Genomic DNA, 20,918 nt, shown 5'->3' with positions numbered 1-20,918 from the left:
ACACTTTACTAGTTACTTTACATCATTTTCAGATTATAAGCTAATACAAATATAAATCAATTAACACATAAACTATGATTTATTATCTTAGGTCAGGATATAATGCAATAGTATATGAAATAATACAATTAGTTCCACCTTTACAAGCTTTGATAAACACACTCACGCATCAATAATTGAAATCCAGTAATGTAGTATAAAATATTTTAAAAACAAAGGTCAATGCGATGAATATTTTTTGCGCCTTTTTTTCTCTTTAGGTCAAGAAGCTGCATTTTCATCAGTCTCCTCTGACCTGCAGAGCCTGTAAGGATTACCTACAGCAGAGGTGATACATATATGCTGTAATATACAATAGGCTGGAAGATTTTCATTATTTTTAATCCCCCATGAGAGACTTACGCTCAGGGTTATGTTTAAGCCCTTTTGTGCCCTGTCTTCCTTATATCACTCCACTCTGTCCACTATATATATAAATATATATATATATATATATATATATATATATATATATATATATATATATGCCATGACCATGATGCATCCACAAACACACTCTCACACAAACACACATGCTTAAATACACACACACAGATCCTGGCCAACTGCTGTGGCAGGTGGCCCGCACCGCTAAGCCCCGCTAGCAATTATCCTCGGTGGGATCCTGTCTCCACGACGACAACAGCCGCCATGATGCGTCTGCGATTAAAGTGACTTCTTTGTTTTCACTGGTGGGATAACACTGTGCTTTAAACAGACATTAAAAACTCCTAAAGTGAAGAAGTTTTCCTTTACTGCTATAGTTAAGGCTGGGCAATATGTCAGTATGTGCACGATGTGGAATAAAATAACTAATTGCGATTGTTTTTGATTAATATCGCAATTCAATATGGTAGACGGTATTGGATGGAATGATCCCTGTTCTCCCTGTCATGTTTTCCTCCTGTTTATTGTCTGGTCCTTTTCCCTGTGTTTTTTCTCCTGTCGTTAGTTTCCCTGGTGTGTCTAATTGTCTGATTATGTTCACCTGTGGCCCCTGTGTTTTCTCCTCCCTCCTCACCTGTGTCTTGTTGTGTGATTAGTCTTGTGTGTATTTAAGTTCTGGGTTTTCTGTCTGTCTTTGTCGGTTCGTCTTGTGTCATGACTAGTTCTTCGGTGAGTGGTCTGTTTTGTCTTTGTTTGTATCATATAGCCTTGAAATAAAGGAGTTTTTTCAGTTTATATCTGCATTTGGGTCCTGCTCCCTACACAATCTGTAACACATTTTCAGGATCATAAGAATAATGCATTAAGAAAATAGTGCTCTGCTTCCCCTTCCTTGTCTCTTTCATTGCTTTTATGAGCCCCCCCAAAAAATATTTTCTGTCAGCTTCTGCTTGCCCTCTCTCCTTTTTATTTCTTCCTCCGCTTATAGAAGTTTCTAAGTTATATTGCCAGCAAGGGGAATAAGGGAAGGGACACACTCAGAGAATACAATTTATTTTGTTTTGGTGAAACATCGAATGAAATGACCCTCCCCATTAAAAGAGCCACAGAGGGGACGAGAGAGGGATATTGCTTTTTCACTTATAACCTTAATCTTTTATTTTGTTGGAGGATTTTCCATCATACAGGAGATTCTTGTTACCCTGAGTGAAGGGCGGATGTCTGTGTGTGTCTAAAAAAGTGTACATACATGAGTGTGTGTGTGTATATGCAAGGGAGTAACATTGTGTTAAAAATTGATAGGGACATATAATAATAATAACTTTAATTTATATAGCGCCTTTCATTAACCCAAGGTCACCTTACAAGAAGAAACATATGGACAAGACATAAAGACAGAAATCAGGGGGCAGAAATGGAAGTGTTACATTGCAGGAGGGGGGGGGGGGGTGAAGTGAGTTATTGTTGGAATGTTTTGGGGGTCAGAATATTTTTGCATGGTCTTTAACATGGTCTTTTATGGTCTGCTCATCTTCAGGTTCATATCAGTATGTAGTGTCTCTACTGGGACATGTCTCCATGCTTTAATGTTCAAAAAGCTCTTTATTTTTCTCATATTGCCTGTGCTGCAGCACCTCTTTTCACCCTCTGTCTGAAACCAGAGCCCTGCACTGATTGGTTAGCTGGCCGGCTCAGTTGTGATTGGTCAGCTGTTTAGAGATGTCCCGCCCCTTAGCCTATCACGTACAATGCGTTGGAACGCTAGCATCAATCGATGCTAGCATAATCGAAATACATGTTACATAGTGATGTCACTATGTTCCGGAAGTAAACAAAGGAGCCCAATGGAGGAGTGGTGGGGAGTGTGTGGGAAAGAAACTCCCTCTGGAGGGTACAGAGATTTTAGCATTGATTTTAGACTATTTACATACAAAAAAATGATATAACACAAGGGAAAATTTCAAACAGCATAATAGGGCTCTTTAATGACCTGAAACAGTGATTAAAAGCTGGCTTTAAAAAAGGTGTTCTACGTGTGTGTGTGTGTGTGTGTGTGTGTGTGTGTGTGTGTGTGTGTGTGTGTGTGTGTGTGTGTGTGTGTGTGTGTGTGTGTGTGTGTGTGTGTGTGTGTGTGTGTGTGTGTGTGTGTGTGTACACACTATGGGGAGCCGTACAGGCCGTAATTCATACTGGTCCTCTCACGCACATAGATTCTCCTTTTACATACATATATTTTCACTCTTACACACATACATTCTCCTTTTACATACATACATTTTCACACGTATATATTTACACTCACACATTCCTACATTCCGCTTTCATATTATCATATTTCAATGCACACATTCATGTATTGTCACTCACACATTCATGCATTTTGTTCTCATATTCATATATTTTAATGCTCATATTTATACATTTTGCTCTCATGCACATTCATTCAATGCTTACATTTAATATTAAAAATAAAATATGCATGTCTGAAGACAATATATGTATGCAAGAGAAGAATGCATGTATGTGTGAGAGAAAGTATAGTGGAAACGGAAGGAGTGTGGTTGAAACGGAAGGCAGGTCATTATCGCGCTGTGATTGGCTCAGAAGGTGGAACGGGGCGGGCTCATGTTCAGAATTTCGCATTCAAATCAACATGATGGAGGGAGATCAATCTGTGTATCTATGGACCATTTATTTTTCTTTATTAAACAAGTAAACGGAAGAGTATCTGCGAGGCGTTTTTGCTTTTTACCTGACTAAATGTTCTAATGGTCATTGTAGTGATTTGATTTCAAAACAAAAGCACTCGTTTGCTTGGAACGGTGATATTATAAACAAAGGGAAACAAGGGAAATTTAGAAAACGGCCAAGACACACATTGAGCCCAGAAAATGAATGTTATTAAGGGCTGTAAATATAATAAGCCTGTGTCTAAAATGGACAACATTGTTAGGAGATTTAAACTATACAGCGATTCTGCACTGCGGTTGTCTCTCGAGGTTTTTTTTCAAATTTTGAAAAAATCATTTTTTCCCTCATCAAACTTAGCAGAAGTGGCTTTATTGTGTTCTAAGGAGGGGACATTGACAGAGGATTTCAACAACAACAACAAAAACACTAGAAGTAGGCTACTTCATTGTATTGTGGTAGTAGGTGTAAGACTACTGACTCCAGCAGTATCAATATCATTAAGAACTAATGGTAAAATTGTCTTTTTATCATTCATCAAAGATAGCAGAAAACATGCATTATGTAGGCTACTATGGAGGGGACTCTGACAGAGGGTTACTCACAAAGTACACCGTAAAAGTCATTCATTTTATTTTTGGTAGCAGTCAAACTAGTACCGAGTCCAACTGTCAGTTTTATTAAGAACTTGTGGTAACAAATATTTGTATCAATCATCAAATATAGCAGGGAAAAAAAGAGCTAATGATTTTTAAAAAAGACTCGAGAGACGGCTGAGTGACCGCAGTGCAGAACCGCTCTATAGTTTAAATCTCCCAACAATGTTGTCCATTTTAGACACAGGCTTATTATATTTATAGCCCTTAATAACATTCATTTTCTGGGCTCAATGTGTGTCTTGGCCGTTTAATAAATTCCCCTTGTTTCCCCTTGTTTATAATATCACCGTTCCAAGCAAACGAGTGCTTTTGTTTCTGAAATCACTTCCGCGAGTTTCGCCCCCCCCTTGCTCCAATGACCATTAGACCATTAAGTAATGTAAAAAGCAAAAACGCCTCGTAGACACTCTTCCGTTTACTTGTTTAATAAAGAAAAAGAAATGGTCTGTAGATACACGGGTTGCGTTCCAATAGTCCATTTAGCTTAGGAACCTTCCTAACCAAGTGAAATGACGCGGAAGTACGTCAGTGGCAGCTATGTTAAGTGCCGTTCCAATTCTCTAAATGAAAGGAAAGGAGGTTTCAAACTTCCTTTATAACCTCCTTTAGCTTAGGAACCACTGGACCTCCCTTACCGAAAGGAGAGGAGAAAATGCTGCCCCACAATGCATTGCAGCCGCAGCATTTGCCGTCACACAACAGTCGGCCGTACACGGAAACAACCAATTATGACCGAGAAATGATATCATGAAACCCCCTTAGCTGTGATATAATGAGCATATATCACGGCCTGAAGTGAGCTATTGCTTTTATAAAACGGTTACCAAGTGTGGCAATATGAAAGAAAAATACACACTTTAATTTAAATAGTTTTTATTAGTAAATAATGATGTTAAAAATAAAATAGTCCTCCGTTGCCTTCTTCACAAAACTTAGTGCGAGGTAGTTGCTATGCATCAACACTAACAGCGAGCGAACATATTAGTCAGAGAGCGTTGATCCATTATTTGGTTGTTTATTTACATTAATGTGTATGTTGCTGTTTATTGTGCACCCACTGAAAAACTGAGGTTACCTACTGTAACCCCAGCTTCTATGAGTAAGCGCAGCCCTCTAAGGCTATCGCTATTGGGTAATCCCCCTGCGCCCCCGCGCAGCACTGAAACACTTGTAGTCCACGCCCACCCGCAAGGTGGGCCCCACCCTCGGGCCTCCTTCCGGTATAAATAGGAAGGTGGCCCGGCAATCTGCTCCCATACAACATAACTTTTCTTCAGCTATTCGTAGAGCCAGTGGGGCCCCGCACTTAGAGGGCTGCGCCATTTACTCATAGAAGCTGGGGTTACAGTAGGTAACCTCAGTTCTATTTCATATATGGCTTCGCCCTCTAAGGCTATCGCTATTGGGTTAAGGGCGAAGCATGATGTAGTCTGCGCCCCACTGGGTAAGCCCGGCACTAGAAGCACATACATACCTGCTCAATAACACCCCCCTGCCTGATGTGCCATGCGTAATGGCTCATCACCGTACCTGGAACATAGCAAAACATGCCTATCTTCCCGACGGGGTGAAGGCTGGGAACAATACATACCGGCCGCTGTGAGAAAGTAGAGACGAAAGTCCCACCTCGTCCTGCGATCGTAGTGGGGGAACAGCATCTCTCTGCGTGCAGACAGGCAGGAGAGCGCACAGCTGGATCCCTGACGTCACTCACTCTGACCAGGCACTCCGTACAAAGTGTGTTAGAGGAAAAAGGAACATCCCTCCTATAAGAGGGGAAATGGGCTGCTCTCCGCGTGCCAAAAGGCAGGAGAGAGGCGCACAGCTGGGTCCCTGACGTCACTCACCCCGACAGGACACCCAGTACAGGGTGTGTCAGAGAGGAATGGGAGACATCCCTCAAATAAAAATGAATAAATGAACAGGGGGAAGACCAAGATGCAGCCGTGCAAATATCTTCCACTGACATTCCTCCGTGCAAAGCCGTGGAGGAGGAAATTCTTCTGGTGGAGTGCGCCTTGATGTTCTCCGGGGGCTCCACCCCAGAGGAGACATATGCCTGTGACACAGCCTCACACAGCCAGTGTGACAGCCGTTGTGCAGACAGAGGTTGCCCGATCGAGCTCTCTCTATAGTGCACGAACAGGCGCTGAGAACGGCGCCAGGCCGCCGTGCGCGCCACATAGCAGGACAGCGCGCGCACCGGACAGAGGAGATTTAGAAAAATAGCGGGGGTAAAAACCACGCAAGACACTGTTCCTGGGATGACAGGAGTGTTTCTTGTATCCCATGGAACTGCTGGGGGGAGAGGCTTCTCTGTGAAGTGCCGTAATGGTCTTCATGGTGACGAGCCACGCCATCGCCGCCGCTGCCCGTTAGGCAAAAGGGCTGCGAGGGAGTTTCCACACGCTGCCTTTCACTCCGTCTCTCCTCATGAGGCGCGTACAAGCCCAGGGGATGAGAGGTGTGTGCATGCTGTCCACACGAGGCGTTATAACGGTGCTCGTGGTTATTATGACCGTGTGTAGGAGGCATATCTGGGTCAGAGGAATGCCGCGAGTTCTGCAGTTTATAAACCAATAGGTTAAAACAGCAGGCTTCTGCAGCGAATGAACCACCTCTGGAGTGTCCCCCTGTTGGAAGAGACTCAGGGGGATCATCACGTGACCAGCTGACGCCAACGCCGAGCAGCTGCGTCACGGAGAGGGCTGTGTGGGTTGTGACACGCCGGAGGAGAGCTGTCAGTTCTTCCCCTCGCTGCCGCGAGAGTCGCGCTCTCATGCTGGCTGAGTTTAACTCCACTCCCAGATAAACGATTGTCTGAGAGGGAAGAGGACAGCTCTTCTTCCAATTTATTATGAAACCCAGGCTTTGACAGATGCGATACGAGATGTACCGTCTGTAAAGCGACTTCCTCCCTGGGGCGAGCCAGCAAATAGCAGGTCGTCCAGAAGAAAACCACACTCTCATCCCTCCTGTGTGTAGTGGCTCCAGCCTTCTCTACACAAATGCGAGGAGCCAGGAAATATCCGAACGGCAGACGATTGTCTGGTCTGATATTCCCTGAATGGAAAACGCAGGAATTTCCTGTGTTTCGGGATGATGGGTACGTGGAAGTATGCATCCTTCAGGTGGAAGTGAACCAGTCGTCCTGGTGAAAACATTCCAGCACCTGTTTGATCGTCAGCATGTGGAATACTGACAGATCCAGGATGTCTCATTCCCCCAGTCTTTTTCGGGATTAGAAAAATAACGGGAGTGAAAACCCCTGATTTTCCTCCCTTTGAGGAACCCTGGAAATATCCTCTTTCAACAGGAGTTCCAGCAGCTCGGATTGGAGCGCAAGACATAGCTTCTGGGAGGACAGGAGTGTTTCCTGTATCCCATTGAACTGTGGGGGTGGGGGAGAGGCGAACTGCAGGACGTATCCTTTGCTGATCAGCCTGCTCATCCATCTGTCCATCAGACACACGCGCTGCCACTCTGAGAAACACTCTAAGAGCGGGCGCACATGCTCGAGATGTTCTGTGGTCGTCATGGCAACGAGCCACGCCAGGGAGTCTCCACACGCTGCGTTTCACTCCGGCTCTCATCATGAGGCGTGTACACGCTCAGGGGATGAATGGAGGTGTGTGCAGTGCTGTCCACACGAGGCGTTATAACAGCGCTCATGGGTTTATTATGACCGTGTGTAGGAGGCGTATCTCGGACAGAGGAATGCCGCGAGCTCTGCAGGTTATTAACCGAGGTTAAAACCGGCAGGCTTCTGCAGCGAGCCCTGCTGTCTACTTAATCAACAGATTAGTGGCAGCCGGCTTAATTAGCGAGCTCTGCAGGTTATTAACCGATAGGTTAAAACCAGCAGGCTTCTTGCAGCGAGACCTGGCGCCGTGGCGCTGCCGCTGGGGGCACTCAGCCTGGAATACTGCTCATTCCCCCGTTCTGGCTTCTCTGTGATGTGCTGTAATGGTCGTCATGGTGACGAGCCACGCCATTGCCCTCGCCGCCGCTACCCGTGAGGCGAAAGGGCTGCGAGGAAACCTCCACACGCTGCGTTTCACTCCGGCTGTCATCATGAGGCGTGTACACGCTCAGGGGATGAGTGGAGGTGTGTGCAGTGCTGTCCCCATGAGGCGTTATACCGGTGCTCATGGGTTATTATGACCGTATGTAGGAGGCGTATCTCGGACAGGGGAATGCCGCGAGCTCTGCAGGTTTATTAACCGATAGGTTAAAACCAGCAGGCTTCTGCAGGGAGCCCTGCTGTCTACTTAATCAACAGATTAGTGGCAGCCGGCTTAATTACCGGCTCCGCTTCCTCGGAGGCTCTCGCGGAGCAGACCAGGAGCGGGGGAGCTTCACTCCCCTTTGACTCGCCGCCGGGAGACCCTGTCTCTGGGGTGGCGGGGGAGCTGAGACGTGGGACGGAGCCCCTGCAGCCGCCGGGGCGGTTGCTGTGGGCGTCTCTCCGCTTGCGGCCTCCTGTGGCCGGCGTGGACGCCGCGACTGCTGCGGGTGTTGGTGCCGCTGTGGCAGATCAGCCGATTGGAGCCAGCTGTACATGCTGGCGAATGCCGTCCACCTGTTCCGCGGCCGTCTTCATGAACTGGGGTCCGAACAGCCCGTCCGGGCTGATTGGAGTGTCCAGTAGCACTTTTCTGGCCGTCTCCATAACAGACGCCGCCGCACTGTGGTGACGGAGAGGGGGAAAGCATGTTCGGCCGCCAAGCTGGCACCCTGCTCCGACTCTGTCTCCCCCGCCCGGGGGAGAGGAGGGAGGGGAGAACCGAACGGTGAACCGTGGAGGGAGGCGGGGCATTGCCCTCGCCGCCGCTGCCCGTGAGGCGAAAGGGCTGCGAGGAAACCTCCACACGCTGCGTTTCACTCCGGCTGTCATCATGAGGCGTGTACACGCTCAGGGGATGAGTGGAGGTGTGTGCAGTGCTGTCCACATGAGGCGTTATACCGGCGCTCATGGGTTATGACCGTGTGTAGGAGGCGTATCTCCGACAGAGGAATGCCGCGAGCTCTGCAGGTTTATTAACCGATAGGTTAAAACCAGCAGGCTTCTGCAGGGAGCCCTGCTGCCTACTTAATCAACGGATTAGTGGCAGCCGGCTTAATTACCGGCTCCGCTTCCGTGGAGGGAGGCGGGGCAGGAGTTGCTTCGGACTCCTGCCCGGCAGTCTGCCCCAGGGACACGAGGCCCCGTCCGCGGGCTCGTAAGCCTGGACGGGCCAATCGTCCTCCTCGGCCACAGCAGCAAGAGTGTCCGCTCTCCGCTTCCTGTCGCCCGAGGGGAGACGAGCGCAGTGCATGCTACCTGCTGGTTTAGAGCCGCGTACGCGTGCTCTGACCCCCGGCAGGATTCGCATACTGCTTTTATCTCTGCAGGTCATAACTCATTATGAACCCAGAGCCACATGAGGGACAACCACGGACACAGTTGTTGCTCATGATGATTCTCAATTGCTGTGCTTCAGTAACTGTGCTGGTTTGCTGAAAAAAAGATGGAGCAGATTGCCGGGCCACCTTCCTATTTATACCGGAAGGAGGCCCGAGGGTGGGGCCCACCTTGCGGGTGGGCGTGGACTACAAGTGTTTCAGTGCTGCGCGGGGGCGCAGGGGGATTACCCAATAGCGATAGCCTTAGAGGGCGAAGCCATATACGAAATAGAACTGTCCATCATCTGTAGAATGGCTTATGTGGTCACTTGTATAGGTTGAGGTTGTTATCTAGGCTGTTGCTTGGCGTGGCGAGAATATTGCTCCACTTTCTCGGGTCCCCGAGATTCGGCTTCCAGTAGCTCTGGAGAGAGCTTTCGCACCTTTGGCCACTAACGGTCATACTTTTCTCTGCTTTAGCCTGCTAGCCCGTTTGCTACCAGCCTCCAGCCGTTGGCTGTCAATAATCTTGTCAACTTCCTGCTGTCAGCTGGCCACTAACATTGGACACTCTCGTCTCTCCACAACACAGCTACGGTGGGAAAAATATTTTTAGCTGTCCCGGTGCGGAAAGCCCTAGTAGCCGTGACCGCTACCTCTACAGCTAGCCAACCTCCAGTCACCGGATGGCTACATGCTAACGCTAGCATTGGACCGCTCTCCTTCTTTTCGTCTCTTAGCCTTCATTCCACTGACTCCCGCAAAATCACTGATTGTCAACAGAAACTTTGCTACTCACCCCGATCACCTGCTATGATGTGTGCTTTCCTGCTGTCTGACATTAATCCTCTCAAGAGGTTCGTTGTGAGTTGCATGCTTCCCGGCCGACACGACTCTGTCATACTCCATCGCGGAACTACTCCAGCTAAAGCACACATCCACTCCACCATGCCCGACGATTATCTCCGCCATCAGTGAACATGGACTGCTACAGCGACCCAAATACATTCACCGAAACTCCGGACGAAAGTTTGTTTAATCCCGGTCCGGTCATTCCATCTCATCCATCTGGTCTGCTGCGCGCCATGACACACCCCCTCCATTTCATCATCACAACAACCAACACGTGCACTCTGCCTGCCTACGCCCCCTTCCCAAAGCACCCCAGCCGGTTCAAACTCAACCTCATCTTAAACTTGCTCTGTTTAACACCCGGTCCCTAAACAACAAGGGTCTCATTCTCAATGAATTCATCACTGACAATAATCTGGACTTTCTCTGTATCACAGAAACTTGGCAAAAACCACAGGAATACTTCTCCCTCAACCAGACAACACCCCCAGGATACACATATATGGAAAAACCACGCCACCATGGGCGTGGAGGTGGAATTGCCACAATTCTAAGAAATAATATAAAAACAATTGCAATAAACATCCCTTGCCCCTCCTCATTTGAACACCTTGCATTTAAACTGTCTGTTCCAAAACCCCTGGTTACAGCAGTCATTTACCGTCCCCCCAAACCAAACCCTGCTTTCCCCTCGGATCTTGCTGAATTCCTCACACAAATTTGCTCTATCTCTCCATCTGTATTATTACTTGGTGATTTCAATATTCATGTCGACTCAAATGACTCCAATACCGCTTCAGAACTCCTGGACATACTCAACTGTTTCACATGTTGATTTTCCCACCCATAAAAAAGGTCACACACTGGACCTGATCTGCACCACTAGCATCGCCATCAGCAACCTGACCACCTATGACCTCACCATCTCCGATCACCTGGCCCTCATCATGGACATCCTAACCACAACCCCCCTCATCAAGCAGAAGCGCAGCATACAATTCCGGAATATCAAGTCCATACACCCCTCCTCCCTCTCCTCCCTACTGGCTGACACCATCCCTGACTCCACCGTCACCCAGAATGTTTCCCCTACTGACCTGGTCAACACCTACAACAATGCTCTCTCCTCCTGTCTCAACCAACTCGCTCCAATAAAAACCAAGTATGTCTCTCTCACTCACTCGGCCCCCTGGTACACCGATCATCTCCGTTGCCTCAAAACGAAAGGTCGCCAGCTCGAAAGACATGCTAAACAAACTGGTCTCACTATCCACAAAGACATTTATAGACTGCACCAACAGCAGTACAAAGATGCCCTCAACAGTGCACGCTGCTTCCACTACTCCTCTGTAATAGAATCTGGCAACAATAATCCAAAGTCCCTTTTTTCTACTATTAACAAGCTCCTCAACCCCATGGATAATATCTCCAACTCCTTCACCACCTCAAAGTGTGAATCCTTCCTCTCATTCCTCCAAAGCAAAATTGAAATAATACACAGCAACATAGCCAACTCCTCCGTCTCTTCCACCACCAATCCTTCTCCGGAAACTGCCTACCCTCCTCCTTCTAGGCACCCTTTTACAGCCTTCAGACAAATTACCTCACTGGACATAGTTGCCCAAGTCACCGGCATGAATACCTCAACTTCCATCCTGAACCCCATGCCCTCCACCCTTGTCAAGGCCTGCCTCCCACAACTCACTCATCTTATCACCACAGTCATTAACTCCTCTCTGTCCACTGGACTCGTCCCCCCTGCTCTGAAACTCGCTGCTCTCACTCCCATACTAAAAAAACCTGGTCTCAACCCTGATTCCCTCAATAACTACCGGCCCATCTCTAACCTCCCATTCCTGTCAAAAAATCTGGAGCGAACTGTTGCCTCCCAACCAAAATCCCATCTGGACTGCAATAACCTTCATGAACCTTTTCAATCTGGTTTCCGTACTCACCACAGCACAGAATCTGCCCTACTCAAGGTGACCAACGACATTCTCCTCTCTGCTGACTCTGGTTCCCTCTCAATTCTCATTCTCCTTGACCTAACAGCCGCATTTGACGCGATCAGCCATTCCATCATTCCATTAACCGCCTCAAGTCTTCCATTGGCATTACCGGTACTGCCCTCTCCTGGTTTAAATCCTATCTCTCTGACAGACATCAATTCATCTCCATTAACAACTCCAAATCTCCCACTGCCCCCGTCAATCATGGCATCCCTCAGGGTACTGTACTTGGTCCCCTTCTGTTCATCATCTACATCCTCTCAATTGGACAAATCCTCCGTCAACACCAACTCCAGTTCCACTGTTATGCTGATGACACACAGCTCTACCTCTCAACAAAATCAATTTCTCCAACCACACACTCCCATCTCAGCACCTGCCTCACTGACATTAAAATTTGGATGCAAAACAATTTTCTAAAACTTAACTGTGACAAATCGGAACTTATAATCATTGGCCCAAACTCACTTACCCGCTCAACCCAAGATTTTTCTCTTACCATCGATGGCTCCATTGTCAACCCCTCCTCTCACATCCGTAACCTTGGCATCATCCTCAACCCCACCCTCACTTTCCTCCCTCACGTCAACCAGGTCACAAAAAACGCATTCTTCCATTTAAAAAACATCGCCCGCATTAGACCCTCCCTCTCGACGACCGCTGCTGAAACTCTGATCCATGCCTTTATAACATCCCGACTGGATTACTGCAACAGCATTGCTCACCTCCAACCGACGCTCCGACCACATCACCCCTATCCTCCATGGCCTCCACTGGCTCCCCATCAAACACCGCATTGACTTTTTTCACTCTTGCCTTCAAATCCTAATCAACTATCCCCTTGCCCTTATTCCTCCTAGCTTAGCACTTTCTACTTTTGTCGTTATTTTTGTTTTACTTGCTTGTAAGTGCTTTGAGCACCAGGAAAAGCGCTTTATAAATGTAATGTAGTATTATTATTATTATTATTGTACTGTCAGATTTGCATAAATGGGATTTGATTGGCTGACGCTTCCACCTCAGCTTCAAAAGTTGAACTTTGCTCAACTTTTGAATCCTGGAAATCCTGGAAATCTTCGCTTTGCTTCCCCACAATGCAGTTTGGCGAAAAGCGAGGCAAAGTGACGTCACCCCATTCAAAGTCAATGGGCAGGGAAGCGTTGGAAGATTTTTTTAACACTGCTGTGTAGACGGGCCGTAAGACCAGGGCGAGTTATATTAATATATTATTTTATAATGCAGGTTACGCTTACAGAAGATAGAGTGCAGTGAAATAATAAAATATCAAGTAGAGCTGCTTCTTTTTTTTTTTTGTGGCCTGATGAGGTGAATTCAGGTAAAAGCTATTATCCTTTATTGATGTCTGCTATTTAATCTAAACCAATCACAGAGGAGGAGATGTAGATAAAGAGAGCCAGACTGGCTGTAAAAATGAATTTACTGTAAGCTTTGAGATAAATGACGTGGGTTGTGCGACAGAAATCTTACGATATCCTTTTTGTCTTCCTTGAAGAGTGCTCCATTGATTTAGCATTGCACTTCTATTAGATTTGTGAACTCATTATTTCTTAAAAAGGATCAAAATCGAGTAGCAAAGCCAGAGCTAGTTCACTATTCTAAGCGTCACTATCCTTGTCACAACTGGCGCCTACATTACCCACAATGCAACTCAACAATCAACAGTTCAATGCTGAGATGCAGGTGAGTTATGCTAATGATAGCCTTAAGCTAATTGCCTCAGAAAGTGCGAAACAGACCATATCTAAAAAGCTCACTTTTTCCTCCATATGCCAAATTTGTACGCCTTGTAGTGTTCAGTCCCAATCATCACAAACTTGTGGACATTGCGTAAAGGAAATGTATCAGACTTCCCACAGCTCCTTTTGCAGGAACAATAGGTTTTAATGCAACTACTTCACATATGCATTTGTACTTCTAAGACCTTTAAGCACAGCTTTTTTCATCTTTAATTGAGGAGCTGTTTCTTGATTGAAAAGGGAAATTCTGCTATTTGTCAACATGGATTTTATCATATTTATTTTTTATTATAACATTTTACTTACAACTTCTACTGTGCAGAGTTAGGAAACTCAAGAAAGAACGTCATATAGGGCAGTGAGCGTATTTGTCTCACAGATTTCCTGCAGGTTTTAAATCAACAGAAATCATGGATTTCTTCAGGCATTTCCAGGGGACTTCTCTCTGTCTGTATTTTTTAGATTCTGTTACACTGAAGTTTGTTGGAAAGCGAAGAGGCTTCTTTACACTTTCCCAAAAACCTCTATTGAGGAGGAAGTTTCACCAAGTACAAATAAAGGACACACAATGTATAACAAGCAGGGACACATTTCTCTTTAAAATATCACGGAAATATTCAATGCATGATGAACACTGTGTCTGTAGCTCCTGTACTTTTGTTCTCTCCTCTCAGGCCGTTTGTTAAGTTCACCTCAGGCTGTCTTAAGCCTTTGCGGCCAATCCCTCTTAGTATCACCTCAGCCAGGGATAAATCTCACTTATAACTATCCTCCCGTTCTGCCAACACATCTAAACACTCTCTGATCACTTTCAACTGTGTCCTAATGGGGATGCAAGCCATGCCATTACATCACTGCACCCTCCCCCACCTCCCTCTGTCCATACAGTCACTCTCTCAATTCCCTGCTTTAATTATACCCTGCACTGTCCACCCTGCTGAGCCCCAAATTCCCCTCCGAGGGTGTTTTATTAGGAAACTGGCCAGCTTTAACCCCAGGGAGGTGCATCAAGGAAGGGATGCTGGGTGTGTGTGGCCCCTTTTTGCCCGGCCTTGATGACCCACTGCTGGGGAGGGCAGGCAGGCCGAAGCTGGGCAGGGAGGATGAAGAGTGGCCATAGGCCCAGTCTGGGAAGCAGTGACCTACCAGCTGCCATCTTCCTCCCTTCCTGCTCGCTCCTCTTCCACTGCTGCGCGGCTCCTCTCTCTTCATGTCTATTTTTAGAGCTGGCTGATTTCTACCTTCTAAAAAGGGCATATGTGTTGTGGAACAGGATATGTGTGTTGGCCAACTCGTGCAAAATCTTTCAAACACACACACACCCCTGCTGGTCCGCTCTATAACGTCAAAGTACTGTACATTCCCATACACATGCAACGCGTCGCATTTGCATTCGGCTGCTCTCTGTACTCAGGACCTAGGGGAGACGGTTGATTGAAGGTTTCGTTTCAAAACCAAAAAGCGAAAATAACAAACAGCACGACGAGACCTTTTTGAATTCAGCATTTTCTATATATCGACACACTGTTTGTACTTTTGTGGGAACTGTGGTGTAATTTTCATCTTTCTGCTTAGCTAAGCTTGGATCTTCCTCACCTCTCCCTCATCATTAGCTATCCCCCTCTGCACCGCACCGCCTCACCCCCCTCACACCTCCTTACTCCATCATCCTCAACGGCAAGCCGAGACTAGTATCATACTGAGAAACTACAAAGACGCCACTGAAGCTCCTAACTCGACGCTAGTTACAGTAGCATCTTTGTCAGAGAGCCGGGAGGCGTTATTTTGAAAGAAGCCAACATGCTGGCCTTTTTGGCTGAGGAGGAAGGAAGCTGTATTCCCATGGAACAAGAGAGAAAATAGAGTGGGAAAAAAGGATCCCTGTGGAGATGGAGGGACCAAAAACTACTGTACACCTGCAAGCAGGAGCGCTACAGTACGCCTCAACATCAAAACCAGCAAAGAGTGAATAAAACACACTGGAAGAAAGGATGGGGGGAATATTTTGCATCTTCTGCAGTATGTCTCAAGACTTATTAAGGATGAGCAGCTCTGCGCATTGGGTGATGCAGTTTCTCTTTCTTTCTATTTTTTATTCCAGTGCCCCGACTTTCCCTTGACTTGTGGGATTGCTGAATGAGTGAATGTAAATGTACACCAATTAGAGAAGAAAAAGACTTTTCTGTAAAGCTGCCAAATCCGGGGGCAAGAAGAAGAGGAGATAAAATGCTGCTTGCCTGAAAATAAATTATCTGTATATCAATAACTCTCCACTAATAATCCGTCTGCGGGTCCAAAGAAAGGCGGAGGAGATGTAGTTCATTCCCTGCTGAAGTGTCCTCTGTTAGGAGGGGATAAGATGTAGTGACTTAAATTGGTGGAATATACTAAGTTAATATATTCAAGTACTGACTCAAGTACCTTTGTTTTACTTGATTATTTCCATTCTCTGCTACCTTATACTTCTACTGCAAATGTTGTACTTTTAACCCATTTACATTTATTTGACATCATTAGTTACTTTGGACTTTCATATTTTTCATAAAACCCAGATAATGAAATATCATTTACTGTAATGGATAAAGATACCTGGCATTATAACAAGTAATTAAAATGAGCTACACATTTAACAGCTGCAACATCCAAATGATGAAAACATGAATAGATGACTAATTATATCAAGTGATATCAAATATATATTTTCTTTTTAAATATGACAATTCTACATTTCAAGTACTTTTAGATGTTGGTACTTCAAGTATATAATGTATGAGCATGCTTATACTTTTGGACTTTAGTAAAAACCTTGATATAGTACTTCTACTTTTAACAGAGTATTTCTGCAGGTTTCGACTTTTACTTAAGTAAAACATCAAGAGTACTTCTTCCACATCTGGCGATTATTAACCTAAAATAAGATTTGTATTTAGATATATGCTAAAATCTGAATTATAACCTGCCTGAAAAGCAGTTTTTTGCTCAATATCAGAATAATAGTCAAATAATGAGTGACAGTATTAAACCTGCACATCTCTCTCATTATGTAGGAATTTGAGTTTGACACCCCTCCCTTCTTAAGTAAACTTCCATCTTGCAGCTTATTTACTCTCTAAATCCCCTGCTGGCGCATTAGGGGGCCTGCTGCAATCCCCAGAGCCACGGATGACCTGAGAAGAACCAGAACTTTCCACTGTATAGACCCTGTCCAATTTAAAAGTGCTGACTAAGACCAGCGTCTTTCCTGTCCCACCTCCCTCCCATCAGCCTGCTCTGGATCCTTGGTATGGACCTGGCCAACCCTTGTAAGGAAGCCCATTAAGGAACCCATCAATATTTCATCATTGCTCACTCAGAAACATAGTTATAGAAGTTTCCAGGCCGGGGCCATTAGGGGGCAGACGTCAATACGTTATGGCAGCGAGCATCTCTCTTCTCCCCACTTTTACTTCCTCCTTGTCCGTCTCTCGTCTCAAGACAAAGTCACCGGAGAGCTCTCTCAAGACGTCAGTGGTTTCCGCTAGCTCTACATTAAACAAATCATTAACCATTAAGTATCCAAGAGCACAATATCCCTTCCTGCTGCTGTCAAACGACAAACACCAGTCTCAGGGAGAGGAGGGGGGAGTGTGTAAAGCTGATTTAAGGTAATAAAACCCCAGTCCCACAGAATACAAACAGCTAATTAACAGCATGACACAGTGTGTATAATGTGAGTCTTTAAACACTCTGCACAAACACTTGTGAGATCTTGAGTCATGGCTGTTGGTCTGACACCTCAAACACTGTCCAACTGAGAGAGTGGACAGTCAGCGATTATCATGAGGAGAAACTTGCTGTCACACACACACACACACACACACACACACACACACACACACACACACACACACACACACACACACACACACACACACACACACACACACACACACACACACACACACACACACACACACACACACACACACACACACACAGAGATTGTGAATCAAACCTCAGATATAAAACTTTTCCTCTGAAGAGGCAGGGGGATGTTTAACTGCAGTCTTCTTAGGATTATAATGATTTTATAACCCTTGTTTCAAATTATTACACTTACATTATCCGGGATGGGAACTACCCCCAAGGCTATAGTGTGTTAAGTATTGCTGTAGCAGACATTTTAACGAGTTTTCCTCCAACTCACCCTTCACTGTCCTTGGAACTAAAAAGGTCCCACTATATATGCATTTTACCAGAGGAAATGGTGGGTCCTCTAGAAGCCCAAACAAACCGGATCCCAGGTCCATACTAATGTAAACAACACCTCAGCACCTCCTGCCGAGTCATTGCACTTATGTCATCCCTTTTAACTCCCTATAGCTTTCATAGTGTGAATCCTGCTCTGACTTTTATTAGACCCTTTTTTCTGTAGTTACTGCCTGTGTGACCTTGTAAAATTATATTTATTTTACTTTAAAACTCTTATATTTCTAATGCACACCAGCCATTGTTTTCTGAAAGTAAAGAGCACTTTCAAAATATACATCTCTTTACATTTTTGTCATTTAGGAAGTTGTTTTTGCTTTTACTCTCAGATTGTAATTGAAGACCAATCAGTGTTTGTCTGAAAGTATTAAGCCCCTTTTCACACTTTCAAATATGTATTTATATCAATTTTAGTCATTATTAAAGTTGATATTTATTGACTTTTTACTCTTAGATCTTTAACAAAGACCAACCAATTCAATTCAAATTCAATTAAATTCAAAGATTGTAATGTCACGCACACAAATGCATATGACGAAAAAACATTGCTCCACAATGTCCGTCTGAAATGTGGAGCAGCTCTTTACACGTTCAGATATGTATTTCTCTGTGTTTTACAGTTATAAATAAAGTTGTTGGATTTGCAAGCCTGATTTTTAACTCATCAGAGTGCCGAACCTTAATTAAAGTGAGTTTTTAAATATTTTTCTCTGAGATTTATTCCGAGACCTTAGACTCCCATGATTATAGTTTTTAACTTTAAAACTCTTATCTTTTTAATGAAGACCAACCTATGTTTATCTGAAAGTGTGGAACCCCTTTATAAACTTTCAAATATGCATTTTAGTCATTAATAAAGTAAGTTACACTAAGATTTTTGGTGAAGAGCAACCAATGTTTCTCTGGAAATGTGAAGCAACTCTTTACACTTTTAAATCTCTATTTCTCTACATTACCGTTATCAAAAAGTAGTTAAATGCAGTAAAAGTCCAGATTTCGAACTCACCAGAGTGCAGAACCTCTCGGGTGGGTTTCCACAAGTTATTCCTGGCGGATCCACTTTGATCCGCATGTGGTCTTTCATGGACGCGGTTTTCGGCTGGCACGCGTACTGCTCCCACACCGGGCCCTCATCCGTGCTCACCAGGGACTTGCACAGTTCGTACTGGCCCAGCGTGGAGGCTAAGCAGTGCAGTAGCAGCAGAAACACGGCCTGGAGGAGCATGGCAGGTCAGGGAGGGTGGTGATTGGAGCCGGGTCCGGCGCAGGGTGAGGGGGCCACGGAGCTCAGAGAAGGGGTGACGCGCATGGAGCGGAGATCATAAGGAAATAATGGACATCCCCACCGCCATGCTGCTGTACTGAGAGTGAAACGCTGGATGTAAATGCACACAACTCTCCTCCAGGGTTTTAGATTCCCCTATATGTCAGAAGAACACTAGATCTGTGACTGTAACTCAGTGTCTCTTCTCAGATATTGACGGTCCCCAAACTGCCGAGGGAGGGACGCTTCCTTGTTTCTGATGGGTGGAGAGGCGGATAATGTTACAGAGCTTAATCTCGGCATACACTTTAACCATAGTGTTGCAGGGGAGTTGGGTGGGAGTTGTTAACGCGGGTCCATGCCCTCAGAGAGCTGAGTCCCGCAGGGAAACAGTGGCGCTGCTCCGGGTGGATGATGCTGCGTCTTCAGGTATATCCATTGGAGGTTTTGCACCGACCGTGCTCCGCTGATTCTCCTGGGTCAAAATGAGGACAAATGTGATAAGAAGTTAGTCTGAGGGGTGTAGCTTCATCAATTCAGCACTTCCGGAGTCCTGCTGTAAATGCAAGGATATATTTTTCAAAGCTCAGCTGGAGATGAAATGTATCATGCATGGCTTTTTCTCTTTTGCATGAGTAAAGGTTTAATGACATGTATTTGAAATATTTATCCAGATGGGTGGGATGCGATCTAATTTAGTAGCATAATTAATTCCTTGAGTATAATCTAGAAATGTGTGGTATTTAGTTTGACAGTGAAAGAAAAACAGATTATAAAAGGAGAACTTTTAAGTGAATGTGTGGTAGGCTACAACAAGTTGGGCAGGTTTGGTTTAACCTGCCTCCTGACTGCGGTGCATTGGCACATTCAAAATAAAGATTTGCACAGACACTAAAAGGCTCCCTATTTTGAGGATAACCTTGTGCGTAAAAACACGTGCTGCTGCCGGGTGTCGCCTGCGCGTGCCACAGTTGTAATTGTTCACACCTCCACAATGCTGGAGATGGACTGTCAACTGTTTGTTTTTTAAAGCAATATCAACCTGAAAGAGATGCTTTCAAGGCAATGTAGCCTACTTAAAATGTGTGAACATTTGCAAAAAGGAGGGACAATTATACAAACAACTTTTTTTTCTTCGATCAGGTGCTATTTTCTTGGGAACATTTATGTTAGATCCTAATCAGTATTCTGTGTCACTTAAATCTACAGTTTTTAAAGTAATAATTAACTGTCAGATAAATAAACTGCACCATAAGTAAATATTGCCGAATTTGGCCACTTTATCTTATTCAATACATATGGTTGACATATTTTGCAGCGTGCCCTCGTTGATAATAAATAATCTAACGGTCACTATCCCAACAACGCTGTGCATCCTCACTTAGTTCAGTTGTCAAGTGAAGTCGCCAAAGCTATTTCCCGGCACTGTCAGTGTTGTAGGGGTGTGTCAGATCCTCCAGGAGTGCAGCATCCCCTCACACTACGCATCTATTGTATACCCCACATTAAAGCGTGTAATCCGTGTGAGGGAAAGAGTGTACATTGAGATTAAAGTCCCCTCACCACTCCGGTTATCCTGGAGTGGCCCGGATATAACTCAGAGCAGCTCTTCGGTGCACACTTCAAAGAC

At 45.3% G+C, this 20,918-nt stretch overlaps 1 protein-coding gene across 1 annotated transcript in view; it reads right to left on the bottom strand.

Moving 5' to 3' along the window:
* ntng2b (netrin g2b) overlaps positions 1 to 20,918 on the bottom strand; it is a 100,082-nt gene that overhangs the window by 78,691 nt on the left and 473 nt on the right. The window contains exon 2 of the mRNA XM_079659501.1: positions 19,031 to 19,763. Within this exon, the coding sequence (XP_079515627.1) occupies positions 19,031 to 19,249 (219 nt within the window). The 5' untranslated portion in view covers positions 19,250 to 19,763. The remainder of the gene's footprint in view (positions 1 to 19,030; positions 19,764 to 20,918) is intronic.

This window comes from Notothenia rossii (assembly GCF_949606895.1).
Source record: "Notothenia rossii genome assembly, chromosome: 11".
In the NCBI taxonomy this organism is placed as follows: domain Eukaryota; kingdom Metazoa; phylum Chordata; class Actinopteri; order Perciformes; family Nototheniidae; genus Notothenia; species Notothenia rossii.
Note: the sequence above shows the minus strand (reverse complement) of the source record. Positions and strands in the feature narration are given on the sequence as shown.